This window comes from Thrips palmi, unplaced genomic scaffold, assembly GCF_012932325.1.
Source record: "Thrips palmi isolate BJ-2018 unplaced genomic scaffold, TpBJ-2018v1 HiC_scaffold_4, whole genome shotgun sequence".
Classification (NCBI taxonomy): domain Eukaryota; kingdom Metazoa; phylum Arthropoda; class Insecta; order Thysanoptera; family Thripidae; genus Thrips; species Thrips palmi.
Window position 1 is genome coordinate 1,767,962 of NW_023144631.1, and position 13,686 is coordinate 1,781,647.

A 13,686-nucleotide genomic window follows, 5' to 3' on the forward strand; every position below is an offset into this window, starting at 1 on the left:
ATGTATTCTAGAAACCGATGTAAGGGACTCAGCCAACAGCCCAGAAAATTAGTTGGAAATATTGGCAACACAATTTGGTCCGGTTCTGATGGCGAGTCCACCGGATCGCTGGCTCGTTCACGATACGAGATTTGCTGTCGAAAAACGTGCGCTGGCGGCGAACGCGGCGAACGCCCGAACGGCATTCCACTCATCCGCTCAGAAAATGACCGGCACTCGGATCAGCTATCGCGCGCCCGTCCGCGCCTTCACCGCGCCTTCAGCCGCGCACATACTCCAAGGCCAATCATTCAATCATAAACCCGCGGGCAGCCCCTTCACTGCGACTCCACCGCATCGTTAATCAATCAAACCCCTTATCTGCTCGCTTGCTGCGCTTGCTGCTGGCTTGCACATGGTGCAGTGGTGACGTCACCGTCGGTCGCAGCGGTGCGGTGCGCGGTCGTTGGCGCGATGAGAAAGCCTAGGAATGGGGTCAGCGAATCACGTGACACGACCCTCTTCTTCGCCTCCATCATCATGCTCGCCGTCGTCCTGGCCGTCGTCCTGGCCGTCGTCCCGCAGCCTGGGCGCCTGCCAATGCCAGGGTAGGCAGCAGGGCGGCGCCGGAGTGCGGCGGGACTGCCTACACTGCAAGGGGTTCCGGCCGCCCGGCCCTCTTGGTCCTCCTTATCGTGTTTCGTTCCCCCACCTCGCGGTATGAGAGACCGCGAGTGCGTTTAAACGTTGGTCCGCGGTCAGTGCAGCCTTAACAGGCACAGCGGGCTTATAGCGGGATCGGAACCGATGAGCAATGATCCGAGTTAGCATGCTTCAATGGGTTCGCCTTGCTGGGCCAGCGTCAGTGGGGCGCAGACGGACAGACAAGCAGACAGACACACAGACGCGAGGGCGGTACCGGAACGGTTTCGAAGGGAACACAGCCTGTTATGCGCTGTTTCGCCCGGCGTGCTGTCATTTCGTCAAAAGGTCTCCCCGCTCTGTGTGCCGCTGCGCCGCGCTGGGAAGGAGAAGTTTTTGGACCCACGGCGACGGCGGGGCGGGGCGGGGCAGCACGCGTCGCGACGGGCGCGCGCACCGCATTTCGTAGTATCGCGTGACCGGGCGCCGCGGCGCTCTGAAAAAGCTCATACACGCTGTTAACCAGCACACCACCACTTGACCGCGGGTTCAGTCACCGGCTGGACGACCCGGTTTTTGCTTTTCCTCGGCGTTGTCTCGTGTTTACCCGCCCCCGTCGTCGCGCGCGCGGCCGGGCCGGGCTTCGATTACGGCGTGTTGCGTGCTCGCCACGCGCGCGGCCACGCGGCCAGGCGTACGGTTACCGTGCGCGGCTCGCGGCGCACGGCCGTGCGTGGCGTCGTCGCGGCGGAGTGCGGAATGTGCCGGCCGAGCGGCGCGGCGCGTGCGTTGCCCCGAGGAAGCACCTCGCCGCGTGCAGTGTCCGTCTCCGTCCAGCGGCACGGCGCTCTTCGCCTGCAGCAGGCCTGCAGTCTGAACGCCGCCCCGCCGCTCTGTCCCTCTCGCACCCCTGCGGCCGAGAGGAACGCCTCACGCGTGCGAGTGAGGGAGACGGCCGCACGGCGCCGCGGGACGTCGCCGTCGTCGTCTAGGCCGGCGTGCTTTCTCCTTCGGCAAACATCGCGGCGCCGAGATTGCAGCGAGCAGCGAGCCCGGCCAGGAAAGCCAAGCGCAATTTTGAAAAGTGCGCGCCGCGGCTGATTTTATGGGCCGACGACGGCGGAGCGCCGAGCCACCGCGCCGCGGCACTGCCGCCAAGCCGCAGCGCTGGCTGGCTGGCGGCTGGCTACTGGCTACTCACTGGCTGGCTGGCTGGCTGGATAGTCAGTGTCCAGGAGCGACGCGCACCACGGCCGCGGCAAGAAGCACTGCCACTGCGGTGACGCTAATAAGCTTGCCGCGTTAACACTCGTTAACGCATCGTTACCCCCAGGCCGTCCTCTCGCCGGCAGCCCCCCCCCCCTTTTCCGGCGATCGTGCGGCGCGACTGTGAGATTCCGCGAGGCGGTGCCGCGGAGCCGTCCGGTGCGGCTTAATCATGCGATGCGAGGCGGCTATACGCGCTGCTTCGCGCTACGCGTTGCTATGCGTTTCCCTGCACAATCAGGGCCTCGCTGAGTGTGCTGAGTGCGAGCACCGCGGCCTCGTCGTCATCGTCATCCCGTTTCGGGATTTCTAAATTTCTAATCGCTTTGCCGGCGGCGGGATGGACGAGTGCCGGGAGCCTAGTGCCTCTCTCCGGCCGGGCCGGGCCGGGCCCAGCCGCAGAGACCACCACACTTTCCTCTGAAATAGCAGCCGCACAGTGCGCGTTCCGAGGACGGCGCTGCGTTTTGGATGCCTCTCCTCTTCCAGCTCATGACCCTCCCCTTCTTGTTGGCGTGTTGCAGGTCGGCCAGGATGCGGCCGCGCCGTAGGCAGAGCCGGCGCAGCCCGTGAGTGCCTGCGAGCCACACGACGACCGCAGCGGGCGTATCGCCGGCGCCATGTCGTCCGCGATGGACTCCCTCATGAGCACGGTGGACACCATCACCAGCGCCGACTCGGACGACCCGTCGTGCGCCACGTGCACCGCCCCGATGGACGCGCCCGGCGGCTTCGTCGCCAAGTCACCGCCGCCCTCGCCGAAGGACAACAAGCTGGCCTCGAGCGCGGTGTCCACGACGCCCGCCACCCTGCCGCCCCTGCTGCCCTGCACGACGGCGTCCTCGCTGCTCACGGCCTCCAGCAAGCTCCAGTCTAGTCCTACCAACACGGCCTCCTCGCTCAAGACGCGCTCCCTGGACGGCCTGCTCAACCCGGGCCTCGGCCACCACACCGGCCACCACCTGGACGCCACCTCCACCACGACCACGGTCTCGGACGCGTCGTCGGGGCGCGCCGGCCGCGGCAGCACCAGCGACGAGAACGCCTTCCTGTTCCTCGGCTGCGTGCAGGCGCTGCTCGGCGTCCTCATGGCCGTGTTCGGCGTCCTGGCCATGCTGCACAGGGCGTCCATGTCCAACGTCGGCGCGGGCGTGTGGGGCGGCGCCGTCACCTTCGTCTCGGGTAAGTGCGGACCGCGGGGCTCGGACCGCGGGGCCCTTCCCGCCGTTTCCTTTGTTTCCGCCTTTTGCGCCTTTTGCCTCGGTCTCGCTTCATTTTGGCGAGCACCCCGTCGGCCGTTAGTGTCCGCGGTGCAGGCCGTGCTGGCCGTGCTGGCCGTGCCGGCGGTAATAGAATAATGATCGTCCCGCTGCGGGCTGCGATTCCGAACAGAGCTCTCTGTCTCTCTCGCACCCACCGGGCGGCCCGTGGGGTGCGAGAGAGACGGAGCGACGCGGTTCGGAATGGCCGCTTCGCTGGACAGCCCGTCGTCTCGTCCGACGTCGTCCACCCCCGCCGCGGCGCCGCGGTCCCACGGCCCCATTGTCACCACGTGGGCGCGCGCCGCCACGCCACGCCACGGCGTCGTCCGTTCCAAACGCCAGGCCCTAATTGCGGCGATAATTATTCGCGCTGAGAGGATCATCGCGGTGCCGTTGACGGGTTGAGGGCCGCGATCGTTATCCACGGCGACGACGACAACGGGGACCTTGGTGGCGGCGCCCGGCGGACGGAAAGGGGTTTACTGCAACCTCCCAAGCAGAAAGCGCGGACGAAAACTTGGAATCGAAAAAAGAAGGAAAGAGTCTTGGTACTCGAACCCGGGTCTCATCGAGTGCCTCCCTTTGCTCCTCCAGGTGTGGTCGGGGTGATCGCCGGGCTCCGCAGCTGCTACTCCAGCTCGCTGCGCGGCGGCTCCGGCTCGGGGCGGCCGCCCATCGCGCCCACGGCCTTCATGGCGCTGTCGCTGGTGTCGCTGGCCGTCGCCAACCTGGTCCTCGTGCTGGCCGCCATCGGGCTGGTGCGCGACGCCCGCACGCCGGACATACAGCTGCTGCGGGACCGCGAGGTGAGTGGAGCAGGTGGAAAACAGCGCCCTGACTCTCTCGCTCCCGGGGGCGTTGGCTAGGGGTGCGAGAGAGACGGCGCATCGGGAAAGCCACTCCAAAAATGTAAAGAATTGCTGGGAGTTGATCCCTAGCCCCTGGAGGAGCGGGTCGACGCCTCTGCGCGCTCAGCCGCCGCTGATTCTACGAAGTACGTCGCGGGTCCGACTCCTGGCTCCACACTGTGGCAGACTGTGGCATCCCGAGGAAGGGACGCGCAGGGGCTAGGGTTCGACTCCCAGCAATTCTTTACATTTTAGGAGTGGTTTTCCCGACGTGGTTTGGACCCGTTGCGACACTCGGCTCATCCGGTGAGCCGCGGTGGCCGAAGGTGTTGAAATGTGTGAATCCTACACTCGGGTCGAGCGATCGAATACCAGCTTCTCGCTCTTTTTGTCTGACTATACGGTTCGGACAAGCGGCTTCAAAGGCTCCCCTTCGCTCAACATTACCCATGGGCCGTGGTGGCCGAGAACGCAGAGGCGTCGGTTCCCATATGCGAGGTCCGGGGTTCGATACCCAGTACAGTATCGACTATTTTGACCAAGCTTGCATCGCAAGGAGGCGGTTCAAGTATACAAAATCGGGCGGCGTTCAGTGTGCCTCTCATAGCCCAGTGGTTCCGCTGCTGGGCAGGGTGACGCAGACTCCTGAGTACCAGTAGCATGGCCCCTGAGTGGGAAGGGGGCCGGGAACGAAACCCGACTACTGGGAAAGGTGGCAGCCTGGCCTACTATGAGAGGACTCCTCCACATCACAGTTGACGTGACCAATGACGGGGCCACTGCGGTTTAACTCTGAGGTTGCTCCTGTGATGAGATGGGGGAACCACTGGTCCACCAAGCCAGCGGGGAAGAGGGCCGGTTCGCCGGGGTGCCCTCTTTCGCTGAAATTTTCTTTATGGTATTGATTTTACTTCTGTTACTCTGAATACATTTTGTGTTAAAATGTCTTTCGATTGTCCTGCATCCAGTCTTGATTGGCATAGAGAGTGAGCCGCGGGTGTTTAGATCAATTGGGCGCTGCCGAGTTGCGGGCGGAGCGTGGTACCGGTGCACCACGCCACTGCCTTGGCGCTGCACGGCGCTGCACCGCGCTGCACACTACACGTACTTCCGGTGTCCGATCACTCGGTGCTTTGCTACGTGCCCCCCTCCTCCTATACCTAGCAGTGCCTAGCAGCCTAGCCAAAGCCCCCTCCTCTTTCTGCATCCTTCCGCGCGCCCTTCTTGGAGAGGGCCGCGAGAAAAGAAAGCAAGGCTGTGTGGTGGTGCGGTGCCGACGCCGCGCCGCGCCACGCCGCCGACCGCATCTCACGCGCACACACACACGTGCGGTGCCAATCGACGCCCTCGCTCGTAGTCACTCTCAAATCCTGTGTGCCGAGCCGCACGCCGCACTCCGCACTGCAACAATATACGGCGTGAAAGTGCCCTCCGGGACGCGGGCCGGACAGACGGACCCACTCGCCGCGGAAGGAAAAAGACACCCATTTTTGTGTTCCACGTTTCACGCGTGTGTCCTTTCTGCCTTCCAGGACGCCGGCGACGTGTCCGCCGAGGAGGCCAGCCTGGGCCCCGGGTCCAGCCACTGGGAGCGCGTGCTGGCGTCGTGCGGGCTGCTCGTGGCCTCGGGGCTGCAGCTCCTGGCCGCCATCGCCAGCGGCTACCGCTGCTACCGCCTGGTGTGCCCCTGCGCCTCCAGGACGTCGCGGCGGCATTCGCCGCTGTACAACCAGGTAGCACGCCGTCGACGACAACCCTCCTCGCCAGCGACTGCGTCGTGCGCGTGCCTAACCCCACTTTGCCTTTGCAGCGGAGTTCCGGCTCGCCAGACTCGCTGCACTCCGTGTCCGGGCTCTACTCCAGCGGCTCCAAGGAGCGCCTGGTGAGCCGCTGGCTGACCCGCCAGGTCCCCAACGGTGTGGGCCCCAACGGCCCCGTGTACACCGGCTCGCCCACCCCCAGCGGGCTGCTGCTGTTCACCACGCAGCCGCCGCCGCCGGTAAGAGAAACAAAAGTGCAATACGACGCAAAAAAAAGTTTTGAGGCGGGATTTGAACCGGCGACCTGTTTCGAGGCAGTGTTCCATTCTGCGGTTTCGTGCTGTTGTTTGGTTGCCGCCCCTGTCGCAACACAACAAAGGTTTTCGCGGCAAAAATAATCCCCGGGCTTCTGCGCTCATCCTTCACGGGGCCCAGGGGGTCTTCGCTTAGTCGGCTTGCAGACAAGCGGGTCAGAGCAAAGTACCCCAACTAGGGGCAGGAAAAAAAGACACAAACTAACGAAGTGTGTTTTTTTATCGCGTTGGGCCAGCCTGCTTGTTGCGTCTGCTTGCGCCTGCTGCTTGTGCCTGCGAGTTGCTTCACGACTAACCATTTGCAGCCAGCTCGATGGTCGGTGCAGTGCCGTGCAGTGCCGTGCAGTGCCGTGCGGCTCATCAAAACGCGGCGACAGTGCAGCGCGCGCGGCCGGGACAAAAAGAAAAAGGACAACTCGAAGCGAAGAAACAAAAACAAAACGAGTGAGACCGTCGTTGTAGTGGGATGTCTTAATAGGGCCGAGCGTTGTGATCCGCGGACTTACAGTACGGTGTGCCAATCTCTGAGGTCAGAGCGGGGTGCACTACGCGTCGAACTAAAAAAAAGAACGCGCGTAAAAATCTATTTTCAAACATAAAAACTGTGAAAAGTGTTGGTGTTTTTGCGGTGTTCTGTTGTGCGAATCCACCGTGCACTATCGTCCCACACGGATCGTTGGCCCCCGCCGATGTCCGGCTCACGCTGATAGACGGCTCCCATGGGCTTCGCGCAGCCCGCCCCGCCCCGCCCCGCCGCGCGCTCGGCTCGCACCGCCCAGACGAACCACACTAGCATCTCCAGGAAGACATTAGGCGATGAATATGCATCGGACTTAAGGCGGGGCGGGGCGGCGTGCCTAGCGGTGCAGTGCTGGCGGTGCAGGCAGGCCGCCGGGGTGCGGGCGCGGGCCCGCGCAGGCGGTGCAGACCGTAACAGCACGTCCATTCCGACGCCTCATTAGTCGTCCGGAAGAAGAACAAGAAGAACGGGGAGAACGAGAGGAAGGAAGGAGCGGCCGAATTCGTACTGCCGGCGTCATTGTGGCTGCCAGCCCCGCCGGCCCCGCCGGCCGTTCTGCGGCAGAGTGCGCACATTCGGCGGGAGAAAGTCCGAGGCCGTCCGCGGTATCGCACTTCTTGTTGGGGATGGGGGCTCCTCTTCCTTCCGCGCGCCGTCGCGGAGGTTCCAGTGGCGCGGCGCTGTTTTAACGGCGTCCTGCTGCACTATCCGAGGCCACACGCAGGGCCGGGGACGGAGACCACCTCGCGGGGCGACATCGCCGTCGTCCTGTCTCTCTGCGCAACGCCCCGCGAGTGCGAGAGAGTCAGACCGCCCTGGGTGGCGGGGGAATTCCGTCGCGAGTTCTGGTGACGTCGTTGGCAGGCCTGCAGTCGCGACGTCGCGACCGGACTCTGACTTACAGTGTGTTGTTTGACCCGCAGGCAGGGAGAGACGGTCGAACTCCCGGATTCACTGCCATCAGTCCGGTGAGCTGCACTTTGCGCCCCGAGCGTCTCTTTTTTTTCGCCAGAGATAAATTTGCATTTTTCAGTGTTGCCACACAGACGACTCAAAGCGACTTTTTTTCGAGGCGCGTGTTGGCCTCGCTGAGTTGCATCTGCTGCACCACGCACTGGCTTACACCTGTACATAACCCTGCTGGCACCGCACGCAGTGCGCTTTCCTCACCTTTATTTAGAAAAGTTTTTTTTTCGCTTGTTGGTGTTTGGGATTGCTGTGTGCTGCTTTGGCTGGATCTCGGCGGGGCGGGGCGCTGCTAGTGCTGTACGCTGGGAGGAGGGACATCAGCCTAATGATGAGAAGTTCATCCTGCCCGCTCGGTCCGCATTGCCGTGCTGCCTTGCTGCCTCCACGGCCGCCTCGCCCCGCGCCGTCATCATCGTCCTGCTCTTCAAACAGGAGTCGCTGCCAGTCCGCCAGTCGCGGACGCGCCGGATTCAGTTATCCATCTCTTGTCAGCTCATTGCTATTTAATGGCCTCGGGGCTTGCGGGCCGCTTCGCCGCGCCTCGCCCTGTCTCTCTCGCACCCCCACGGGAGGCACCACGCCGCGCCGCGAGTGCGAGAGAGACAGGGCGGCGGAGGGGGCTTCGGCCTTGCAGGGGTAGGTAGGTGGCCCTCGGTGGCCCTCGCGGACCCGCAGATGGCCCTTTGATTGGCGAGGCATTCCTAGCGGTGCGCTGCGCGCTGTGGGAGTGTCTGGAAGAAACGGTTTGCCGTCGGCATCCCTGGCGTCGCTGGCCATGCTGCCCATGCTGCCCATGCTGGCAGGGGGCAGCGCCCTCCGCGCCCCCACGCCTCCGCGCGGCCTGGCGTGAAGCGCGTGAAGCACACGCGCGTGCGGCACGCCTGGGGGCACGCCGCCGCCAGGCACGCCTCAGGCACGCCTCAGGCACGCCTCAGGCACGCCACGCCGACATCGCCGAGCAGAACGCCCCCTCCCTCCCCCTTTTTTCGCGGATAGGCAAGTGCGACTACTTGTTCCCGTAACGTTGGTAATAATGGCTCGCGTGCCGCGCGGCGCATCACGCGTTCTGCGCTGTGCTGCGCGCTGCCAACATAACAGCGCGTCTCGGCGTGCGCGTGCCGCCCGTGCTGCGCGTGCTGCCAACATAACTCACCCCCCAGCGAGACACGCCCGGCTTCCTCGTGAATCTTTCATCTCTCGACTGTGTGTGTGTGCGTGTGTGTGTTCGCCTCCGGTCAGTCCGGCCGATGCAGTCCGTTCCGCGGCTCCGCGGCCACTCCCCCGCTCGCTGCCACGCCTGGCCGTGTCGAACCAGTGATAGACGCTGTTGACAAGTGGACGCGCCGGCTTCGTTGGCGATTGTGCTCTACATCGCCTGCTGGCAGAGCCATGGCAGAGCGGGCCGGAGCTGAGCTACACGGAACCCGCGCGCCGCTTCCTGCTCTTTGAAGTCTCCGAGTCGCGCCGCGTCGCCGCGTGCTGCTGCACTGGCATTCCTGTGCTGCTGGAGCCTCCAGAATCGATTGGGCCGCTGCACCGCGCTGCACCGCATGGCGTTCCCACGCCGCCGTGTTTGCTGGAACGGTTTCGTCCTGTCGCGCTGCGGGGCCGCGGGGCCGGTAGCGCATGTCGCAAGCGGCGCGGTCACCGTGCCCCAAGCCCTGCCCCTCCCAGCGGGCTTGGGGCTGCATGCGGCGCGACGCGGCGCGCGGTTTGGCTCGGCGTCTTGCGCGGAGCGGAGCGCTCGCGACACTTTCAGGCGGAATACCCATCAACGACGCGGGGCGCGTCCCCGGTTCCCGATTCGCACTGCAATTTCACTGTGCGATGCTCGCGGGGCGCCGTCCCTGTCCCCCTCGCACGCATGGCCGAGGGGTGCGAGAGAGACGCAGACTACTGGAGTCGTCGGCCCGCATCGCATCGCGGCCCCGCTCCAGGAAATGTCACAACGACGCCATTCGCATTCGATGAGGAAGATGGAGCGGCGGCGCGGTCCCCATTCCAGGCAGGGCAACGACGCCCCTGAGGACGCACTCGCTGTCTCTCTCGCATCCCCGCGCGACGGGACTCTAGCCGCGTGGCGTGTGAGAGAGACACAGACTGGCCCACACCCCGCGCCAATTTATTTCACGTAACGCACACCCCGCTGCGTGCACGAATTACGTTACAAAGTGGCCGACGTCGTGCCTGGACCACTCCGTCGACGCCCCGCCAGCTTCCCGCACGCCGAGCCGCACGCGGTGACGCAGTCATTTTCGCGTGCGGCTTTCGCCCGCCCGCCTGGCCGTCGTGTCCTTTGTGGCCCGGACTCCAAACGACCCGCGGATCGCCCTGGCCGAGCAGCCAGGCAGCCAGGCCCACTCAGGACTGTCAATCAAAGGCGTCGATCCCGTGTGCTTTCTCGGCGATGATCGTCGTCGTCATCCTCCTCCAGGTCGTGACCCTCACAACGGCTGATTGCGCTGCCCCGTCTCGGTGCCCGCGGGCCGCGGCAGAGGCAGCGTTTTGGCGACCGGCTTTCGCGGCCGCGCGTTGGAGTCTCCGCCGTCTCCTCGGGCTGGATGATCCTCTCTCTCTCGCACCCCTGTGGAACGCCCCACGAGTGCGAGAGAGACGGAGTGACGACAGCCGGCAAGGACGCGACGACGGAAATGCGGAGAGCGGCGAGGTCTAATGAGTGGATTGAGCGAGTCGGCTAGTCGACCAGTCGACACTCTGCACCACTTACACGTTAGCCACATACTGGGGCGGGGCGGCGGATAGAGCCATCGCGGAGCCACCGCCCCCCAGCCCCGGCCCACCCAGCAGGCTGTCGCCGTCTCCCTCGCACTCGCGGGCCTTGCCGAGGAGCGAGAGAGACAGGGCGAAGCGAACGCTCAGCCCGAGGCGCGCCCGTCGCCTCGAACGCGTCTTGCAGGACGTGTAGTGCGAATTTGCCGACCGCGGCGTCGGAAGAAGGAGGCGACGATAGGGATCCCTGTTTATCTCATCTCCGCGTCCCCGTCGGTCCCCATGGCCCGCGGCGTGCCGGGGCGTGCCCCTGGAAAGCGTCCCGGCCGCGCGGCTTGATGTCCCCGGTAGATTACGGGGGTCTGCTTGGCCGCGCCGGGGTCCAGGTCTCCTGGTCCGCCGCCACGGGCCGCACCGCGCAGCACCGCGCAGCACTGCCACGGGACAGCGACATTAAGGTCACCCAGAGAGCGCCGCGGCCCGACGCCGTCGCTCCGTCTCTCTCGCACCCCTGCGGGGCGCCACGAGGGCGAGAGAGACGGAGCGCGGTTCGGAATCTGCAGAGAGCGCGCGCCACTCCGGTCGCCCGGCGTTTGCTTCACAGAAGGATGAGGGCCTCCACGTCCCCGGCACGGCCCGCGGCCCGGCACGGCTCGGCACGGCTCGGCGCGCTAGTGACACATTGCCATATCTCGGTGCCGGCGTGCTGGCGTGCCAAATAATGTTCGTGCCCGTGGCGGGGGCCCCAGGCCATGCTCAGGCCATGCCCAGGCCCCAGGGGGGTCATCAACTCCGCGAACGAGGTCAAGTGCGCTCGGATTACAAAGGAGTCAAGGCTAGAAAGCGCGCCGGATTTCGGCGGCGGTGTGAGAGCAGCGCGCTGGTTCCGTTTGCACCGGGAAGAAAGCCATTTTTCACTCTCTTTTAAACGTGTGCCATTCATGTGGCGCATCGTTCCGGAAAAGGCCGAAAATGAGACTCGGCCTGTGCGTCCTTGGCGCCGTGGGTGGCGGCGCTGGACGCGGATTTCGGAGCTCGGCACCGCCAAGGCACCGCGCCGCCGCGCCGCCGAGTCGAACCGGCCGCGGAAACGACAATTTATTGTGCTATTGCCTTGGCAGCTGGTGCAATATAAAAGAGACGGCGAGGCAAGATGTGGGCAACCACGGCTGCGATGGCGGCGCTGCCAACCTCTCGGCCGGCGAATCTGCTGACGGCGACGCCGCGACCACCCAGGGGTGCCAACCGCGCCAGCCGTGCCAACGCCAACCTGGATCCGGCCACGCGGCGATGCGGGATCCAGCACGCACACAATGATGCTCCTCTTTTACAATGGCGGCCGGGCGGGGCTCATCACGGCGGAGTGTTATTTGCCTCCGGGACAAAGGCCTCGTCCACGCCGGTCCGTCCGTCGGTCCACGCGTGTTCCGGGACGATCGACGCGGAGGTGCACGCCGCCGGCCCCGAGGCCAGCGCCGCTAGGGCGGCGTGCTGCGCGGTGCTGCGGACGCGTCACGTTCTCGTTAGTTTTCGCTGCCAAAGTGACATTGTCCCCGGGCCTCTAATTTCGGGCCCCTCGCCTCGTCGTCGCGGCCGCTGCTGCTCCGCCGAGTGCGAACAGCGGGCGGGGCGGGGCGGGGCGGGGCGGGGCGGGGGGGCGGGGCGGGGCGGGGCGGGGCGGGGCGGGGCGGTCCTACATGTTAAATCGTCCTGGAAGGAACGCAGCTGAGGCCGCGGTAATCAAGGACGACGATGAGCTTGTCGACTGTCCCCGAAACACTGCCTCGTCGCTCTGCCTCCCTCGCTCCCTGCCGGGACGCGCCGTGAGTGCGAGAGAGACAGCGGAGTCATCAGCCCGCTGGCCGTCTTGCTCCGCAGAACTCGCCGATCCGATCCGATCGACTAATCGGCAAACAAGATCAAGGCGAGGCGCGTCACGCTCCGCGGGCCGTCCCTTCATCACCGCCTGCCCTACTGCGGCACTGTCGACTCATCCGGGCGGCACACTGGCAAAGGAAGGACAACTCCGGGACGGAAACGCCCGGAGTCATGTACGACAGGGTACGCGACGTCCTCGCCGCCGCCATGCAGTCCCGTCGAGCAGCGCTGCCGCCGGGCCTGCCTACCCTCCCGGCGCTCGCCTCCAGGCGGATGATTACCAACAGCGCTCCGTCTCTGTCGCACCCCTACGGGGTGCCCAATGAGTGCGAGAGAGACAGCGCGACTGCCGTGGATGAGAGCGCCGCCAGATGGCTGCTGCGGTGTGAGGTGCGAGTGCGAGGCGTCGGTGTCACGTCGGCCACCTGCTTGGCGCCGCCTCCTCTGCCGCGCGCGACGGCCGCGACGCCAAGCGACCCGTTAGCGTGGTGAGCGTGGCGACGTAGCGGCCGTGCCGCGGACACTGCCTTCCGCTTTAAAAACACTCCGCCGGCGATTTTAAAGCACTAGAAAGCAGTGGCGGTGGCGCGGTGGCGGCCAGCGCGGCGGGCGGACACGAGAGCCGCGGCGAGGCCCGCGGAGGTACAGTGGTAGTTCGTGGTTCGCGCCCCGCCCTCTTTCACAGTGTGGCTGCTCCTCGGAGCTCTCCAGACAGTTTTGCGGAAACATGACAGCGGCATTGCGCGCGCGACGCGATTGTGAACAAAAAGTAAAAAGTCTTCTCTTTTTGTTGCGGTTTGTTTTCGTTGTCGCTGACCGCACCGCGGCGCGCCTTGCCTGGCTGGCTGGCTGCCTGGCTGGCTGGCTGGCTGTCTGGCTGTCTGGCTGCCCGCATTCCGAGGGCAGCATGCGTAAAACAATACCGTTTCGCTTTTTCCGCAATACTCGTGTCCGCCTGTGCGGCCCGGCCGCCCTCACCACCTCGCGGTATCCCGATTCCCGATCCCGCCCAGTCAGTTACCGCGGAGGCGGAAATGCACGGGTCCGCGCCAAGCCAGCTGACCGCCACTCCCTTGTCTTCCGGACCGCCACCGCCGCGGCCGCCCCCTTTTTACGCGATGCCGTTCTATTATTAGTAGTTTTTGCTCGCGGGGCGGGGGTTCGCGGTTCGCGCCTCGCCACCGCCACTTCGGTTTGGCCGTTCGCTCGCGCCGCGGCGGCTTTCCAGACGAACGGTGTTAACTGGACACTCTATCGCCGGGGGCTTCGTAGTGCTGGCCGCGCTGGCCGTCTCGATGACGACGAGCGGAGTGCTCTACCGGAGTACCGCGGGCTGCTGCCTCCGAACAGCGCGCTGTCTCTCTCGCACCCCCGCGGGGCGCCACCTGAGTGCGAGCGAGACAGCGCGCCGGCATCCGCCGTGTTTTCGGAATGCAGCGAAATGTCTCCCTCTGCCTGCCGTCGCACTTTTCCGTCATTGTGATAATTGCAGGGCCGGGCTGCGGCTCCCAGATTCCG

General features: G+C 65.2%; 1 protein-coding gene across 1 annotated transcript in view; it reads left to right on the forward strand.

Moving 5' to 3' along the window:
* The window catches only part of LOC117649653, a 32,131-nt gene that overhangs the window by 10,614 nt on the left and 7,831 nt on the right, over positions 1-13,686 (forward strand). Inside the window, exons 2-6 of the mRNA XM_034392592.1 lie at positions 2,412-3,069; positions 3,744-3,955; positions 5,530-5,730; positions 5,808-5,996; positions 7,515-7,559. Of these exons, the coding sequence (XP_034248483.1) occupies positions 2,508-3,069; positions 3,744-3,955; positions 5,530-5,730; positions 5,808-5,996; positions 7,515-7,559 (1,209 nt within the window). The 5' untranslated portion in view covers positions 2,412-2,507. The remainder of the gene's footprint in view (positions 1-2,411; positions 3,070-3,743; positions 3,956-5,529; positions 5,731-5,807; positions 5,997-7,514; positions 7,560-13,686) is intronic.